At 44.6% G+C, this 6,477-nt stretch overlaps 1 protein-coding gene across 11 annotated transcripts in view; it reads right to left on the bottom strand.

Annotated features, from left to right (window-relative positions):
• Positions 1 to 4,117: 4,117 nt before the first annotated feature.
• ST3GAL4 (ST3 beta-galactoside alpha-2,3-sialyltransferase 4) overlaps positions 4,118 to 6,477 on the bottom strand; it is a 70,565-nt gene continuing 68,205 nt past the window's right edge. For all 11 annotated transcript variants that reach the window (XM_077919515.1, XM_077919512.1, XM_077919509.1 and 8 more), the window contains one exon: positions 4,118 to 6,129. In XM_077919515.1, the coding sequence (XP_077775641.1) occupies positions 6,043 to 6,129 (87 nt within the window). In that variant the 3' untranslated portion in view covers positions 4,118 to 6,042. The remainder of the gene's footprint in view (positions 6,130 to 6,477) is intronic.

Raw genomic sequence — 6,477 nt, 5'->3', positions numbered from 1 at the left:
TTATCTCTCACAAAGGGCAAAATGAATAAATAATACCAATCCCTCAACTGCCAAAACAAACGGTCTTGCAGCACTGTAAAAACTAACAGATTTTGGGAAAGCTCTTTTAAAATGGGAGGGCCAGGGAGGGTTTCTGAAGGTGCCACGTAGTCCACATGCCACACATGTCACAAGGGGGGGGGCTCCTCAGTCATCATTTCTTTATTAACAAGTGCCCCCCCCCCCCTTTGAGGCCTAGTTTCCCCAGCCCTGTCTATGTATGGTCTCCTGTGATGTCACAAACAGACAAAGCATCTGAGGGGGAAGAGGCAGTTTCTTATTCTAGAATTTCAAACACAAAGAGGGCAGGAGGGGGACATTTTTCAGCCCAGGGGCTGCATTTCTCTTCACACACTAGTCAAATGTAAAAATGAACAGAGCAATGAAAGCAAGCCTTATCTTTGCACAGGAAGCTGTTCAAGGAATGACATGCAGAGAGAAAGCACCAAACCCAATTAACCCTATTAAGAAATAGGTTGTCCAACCCCCTGGAACGCAGGAAACTCAGCTGAAATTTAGGAAATGTTTGTATTTCTGCATGTGTTTATAGTACAGTATCCATATTGCTTATCAGAATACTCTAAATGGGGGGACGGACCTCAGCTGCACACCCACCTCGCTTCATTTTTGGGGGGAGGTTCTCTCTCCCTCCCCCACCTACTATCTCCCCCTCCACTATCCCACTGCCATTGCATCCTCCCCCCAACCCCCCGAAAAGCTTGCTGCACCCCAAGGCATTTTGCACTCACCTGAATCCTTGCAGGGAAAGGGGCAGGGCACAATGGGAAGGGGTGGGGCGACCAGGCTGCTTAAACCACACCCCTTTCCCAATGGAAGCGGCATGGGGGGGTCAGTATCCAGCACCCCTTCTCTGCTTCTCTTGAATGCTTTAATCCTTAGCAGTGGTGTCCAAACTTTTTTCAGGGGGCCAGACTTGATGAAGTGAAGGGCCGTGAGGGCCAACCGAAGTTGTTAACCTCTTTTTTTTAGGACTGAAGTTGTTGAGTTTTCTTAAGGATTTTACCCTACAACCCCATGAATAAACTGCCACAAGGACTGGATTAGGCCCCCAAAACAGACTTTGGACATGCCTGCTCTAGATTCAACACTTAGCAAACCCAATGTTTTGTTTGAACACAGGGTGCTGCCAAGAATGTGAGTCCAGGCCATTATCCTATTTTTAAAAAATGAGAGTAAGGAATAATGGGGGCACACCCCATAAGCAGTTTTGGCACATGCAGGATTTTGGAAACTGCAGACTTGTGTCAACCTGCATGTGAAGTCTACCCTTCTTTTAGTTCCACACTATGCCTTCTATGTCATCCAAGTGGAAATGGCCATCAATATTTACTTTCCTACAGAAGTCCATTACGGTGACAGGACTAAATGGGGTGGAATGATATATGTGAGACAATAAGTAGCATCCCTGGGCCTTCTCTTCTTCAACTGTCACCTGGTAGCAGCCATTACAGCAGGCTGTCTCTGTGGGAGAGATGGTGAACAAAGCCCATTCAATCCGCTCTGCTGAAAAAACAGCTCCATTGTTCTTTCCCTAGCAGTTGATCATTGTAAGATTGTTTAACTTTTAATGATTGGTGCTTGAATTCTTTTACCCTCCCTCTTTCTTCCATATCCCTTTCTCCTTGAGTGTTGTGTTTTTTACAGTGTAACCCTATGGGCACAGCCTGTCTTGTTTTAATTGATTGCCTGTAAGCTGTTCTGAATGGCGTTTTGGCTAAACAGTGAGATAAAATTGCTCTAAAGAAATATATAATATACATCTCTAGGACAGGCGATATTGTTTCAGTCAAAAGTAGTCAAAATTCACCCAAATATCAAAAAATTTCAACACATCTGCTTGTCTTCATACATGGAGGATATATGAAAATCTGAATTTCCAATATAGCACTCTAAGGTTGGTGACCAACATAAAAAACAAAAGCCCTGAATTTTAAGAGCTTGACAATTGGCTAGTCTGAAAACATTTTAATCGGACTTTACCAATTTGGTGCCTTCCAGGTGTTGAGACTCCCATCCGTTAGGGATGGTGTGAGTTGAAGACCAGCAACATCTGGAGGGCTGAGGAATACCCCATGTTTATTCTCTGCTACGTTATTACCTACCTGTAGAAACCTGCCAGTCCTGTTTCCTTTTGGCTTTATACCTACTAGAGAGGAAGGTTGTAAGGTCCTAAACCACTCAGGACTTGGTCATGGGGGTCATCTGGTGGTGCCAACGTACATCCGAGGTTCATTTGGCAGCCAGTCAGAAAAAAGCATTTAGCATGATGGCACACACTTTCCAGTTAACAGTTGGCTGCTTTCAAGCCTTCTAGGAGTAGCAACACTGCTTTGTTTGTTTTTGTAGTTCTGTATGGTAGAGACTTCTGAATATTAGTTATTTCATGTTGTTTTTAATATGCTGTATACCTTTTTGGGACGCGGGTGGCGCTGTGGGTTAAACCACAGAGCCTAGGACTTGCCGATCAGAAGGTTGGCAGTTCGAATCCCCGCAATGGGGTGAGCTCCTGTTGCTCGGTCCCTGCTCCTGCTAACCTAGCAGTTCGAAAGCACGTCAAAGTGCAAGTAGATAAATAGGTACCACTCCGGTGGGAAGGTAAACAGCGTTTCCGTGCACTGCTCTGGTTCGCCAGAAGCGGCTTAGTCATGCTGGCCACATGACCCGGAAGCTGTACGCTGGCTCCCTCAGCCAATAAAGCGAGATGAGCGCCGCAACCCCAGAGTCGGTCATGACTGGACCTAATGGTCAGGGGTCCCTTTACCTTTTTGTAACCTTTTGTCATCAGATGTCCATACATGTTTGCAAATACATACATACATAAAGGATGGGGAGGCTATGGTATTTCAGACCCAATCCAATTCCATAGGTCTCCAAACTCATAGACTGGGCAGGAAGCTTGGTATACACAACTGAAAAAGTTCCTCAAAGCTGATCCCCCAGTTGTTTATGTCAGATGTGTTTCGAGAAAGGGCTCTTGAAGCCACCAACCCCAAGGCCAAGTTGTGTTTGCAGCATAAACTAGGAAATAAATCCACTCATCTTTACAAGTGTATAGAGATGTGTCTCCCCTTCAGAACCTATGGCTTTTTTGTGATGAAAACCAATCAGTGCACATCATGACTGCAGAGAAAAGTGTGAGCTGGCCATCCCGGGCTCCTTCAGGAAAAAGAGCAGAATATAACTTAAATAAATAGTAAAGCACTTAAAACTTTCAAGATGTAATAGCCAGGGAGACTGCAATGCTGACAATTCCAATAGGCCCGTAAGACTGTTCCAACTTATGAGCCCTCAAGAGTGAAATCCTAAGACATCCAGTCATAAGCCGTATCCCATGGCATATGCAGATGAGCCTTGCAACAGAGAAGTCATTCTTTCAGCTGATCCTTTGGTTCCCATGTGGTGGCACTCTTGCCACAGGTTGAAGTCTGTCCATACTTGCCACTCTAGCAAAGAGTACTAATTCCCTTCAATCCCCAGGGAATATATTTCTAAAAGAATTTAGGAGTTGCCTTTCAGACCAAAGAGGACTCTCAAGGCAACTTACAATTTTAAAAAAAACCCTAACAATACAGCCGTATCTTGGATCCTGAATGCCTTGGTACTCAGAGGTTTTGGCTGCTGAATGGCGCAAACCCAAAGTTAGTGTTCTGGTTTGCGAACGTTCTTTGGAACCCAAACGTCCTCCAGGGCTTCCGATTGGCTGCAGGAGCTTCCTGCAGCCAATCAGAAGCTACACTTTGGTTTCCGAACGTTTTGGAAGTAGAACATTCTAAGGTATGACTGTATTGATAGTTCCAACAATGCAATGAATTGTGCTGTTCCATTATTTCATTCCTGCTTTGTATGGATATGACACGGAACAATCCATCATTGTTGTCACCCTTTATAGGGCTAGAAACCAGCTGCAGGTGAAAAATCCTCTTCCACCTCTAAGAGATGGTCCCAAATCACCACCACACTGCATGAAATTGCTCTTGATTGTCCTAAACCACAAGGAAAACTTCATTGGTAATAAATATCAAGCTTATTCTACCAAAGATGCACGATTTGCAAAGGGTATTTTTAAATTTAATTTATTAAATTACTTAACACTGAACTGCAGTAATTGCTTAACCAGGAAAGATACTTCCAACATTCTCTGTAGGATTCAAACTCCTTTGAAATAACATTTAAGAACTCTTTTTCTTCCGGGGATCAGTCTGGATTTCTGCAACAAACCAGTTCCCAAGTTGAAGCTCTATGTGCAATCTCAAAGGGACATAACATGAGCAACTCAATTCAGTCAGTTGCCTTCTTGGCAATAGGTGTGATGGCCTAAGCCATAAGGAGGTTACATTCCCAGCAGGCCCTTCAAAGTTGGGCGCTTGCAATCACAGCTAAGGCACGGTGGTTGTGCACACAAGGTGTGGCGGGTGGTAGACAGGGAAATTATATTGTCACCTTCCTCCCTTTGTCTTCTTCCCCTCATGGATGAAATACAAGGTTCCAAACTGTGCAGCAATCAATTCAGACCCTTTAACCAACAGTAAGCAAATTTAAGAGATATACTTTGATCTCAAAGCTGAAATTAAAAGAAGGGGGGGTTAAAGTATTGATTCTTTCACAACTAGCCCCAAACAATATTTGGAGGAGAGTCTCTTCCAAACACTTGTCAGGCAAAACTAGAACATTTGACCCAAGGCCCATTTCTGAAATGTCTGGACCATTCCCCCTAATTCTCTGCCTACTTAAACTGGCAGCTTACTTCAAAATTTGCCCCATTTTTAGGCGCATGAGAAGAGCCTTCGTCCTAAATGACCAGAACACTCATCCTGCTACTAGAAAAGACAAAGGCGTAGTGCAGAATTTAGGTTTTGTGAGCAAGGAATAATAAAACATTTTTCCCTCCCCCCCTACAAAACGGATACACAATTCCCAACTATCTCCCCCCTCCCCCTCTCCTTCAACATTCAGCTTTGGTTATGCCATTTCCTTTGTACTGGAGTCTTATGTCTGATGGGAAGTAACTCCCAAATGCTAGAGGGGGGAAAAGCCTACAGCTTATATTTAAGAACAGACTTCGTATACTGGACGGACATACTCTCATTCTCTCTCTCACACACACACCAACACACACACACCCTTCACAGAAGGAGGATTTACTTCCAACAAAGTGTCCAGAAACACCCATGTTCAGCTCGGCACCTTTTTTTTTAAGTAAAAAAAAAAAACCACTTATCAAATACTGTAGGGTATCCTCCCCTTATGTCACAGACTCCAAAAAATAAGAACTGGATGAGAGAGAGAAATCAACATTATCAACTCCCACCATCCCTAACAGCTTTTTCCTGGGTATTCCAAACTCCTTCACTGCACAGAGGACTTGAACCAGTACACTTTTGTCTCATTCAAACCGAAACATTAAATATGGCAGGCAGCGAATAATCCTTCATTCAATTGCCCCCCTGCTCTGTCCGGTGACACCTAACTTCGTTTCAACAGAAACAGCAGCTGCCACTGCACTTCCCAGAGTCAGAAGGCAAAAGTGATTAAGATCTCAAGGTGCCACAGGGGTGATAATTTGAACCCCCCCCCCCATGGGAATGTCACTTGTGCCACCCTTGAGGCCCACAGGCAACTCAGTCATTGGCCTCCCAAAGGCTCTTCTCTGCCACGAGTGAAGATTTCGGGAACTTCTGTTTCTAAAAGTCTCAACTTGATGCAGAGAAAATCCTGCAACAGTCCGTGCAAAGAGGACTCTGTAGAAGGCAGCATCCACCCTGCTTCCAGCTGCTGCCATCAACCAACCACTTCCCAGACCATCTCTATCCCTTGCTGCCAATACATCTAGGGGTCACACACTTCCACCCCAGTGTTTCGAGTGAAGCTGCAGGGTCTCCACACCAGTCAATGTTGGGGAGGCAAGGGACAGCTAGCCATGGGCAGCTGTGTTGGACCAGCAGCTGGCTCAGAAAAAACCCTCAAACGGCAGTCCATTTTCCATCAGAAGTAGGTGAGGTTCTTGATGACACCCAGTTCAAGCATCTTTTTTATTGCTAATGCCTCATGTGAGATATTATGTTCTGAACCCTGTAAGAGAAGGCAATGAGAAACACATTAGGCCATGCAGTAGGGCTGGGCGATATATTGATATATCATCCAAAACTGGTTTGAAGTCCACATTGTGATAATTGTTTCATAATATTTGAGCTAGCAATACATCCCAAATCACACACATGTTCCCCTGCAACCGATATTCAGAGGCATGCCACCACCTCTCCCTTCTCTCCCTCTTTCCCAGTCTTATCTCTAAACCTCTTTTCAAGCTGTCCAATCATCCAAGCCAAGAGGATGGAGACTGCCAACCCTTGCTTCCTGGTGCTCAGCACTGAGATCAGGAGATAAAGCACTCTGCCTGCTCTTTAAAGAGCAATCTGT

This window comes from Podarcis muralis, chromosome 15, assembly GCF_964188315.1.
Source record: "Podarcis muralis chromosome 15, rPodMur119.hap1.1, whole genome shotgun sequence".
Taxonomy (NCBI): domain Eukaryota; kingdom Metazoa; phylum Chordata; class Lepidosauria; order Squamata; family Lacertidae; genus Podarcis; species Podarcis muralis.
The sequence above is the reverse complement of the archived record's forward strand: the minus strand, read 5'-3'. Positions and strand labels throughout refer to the sequence as shown.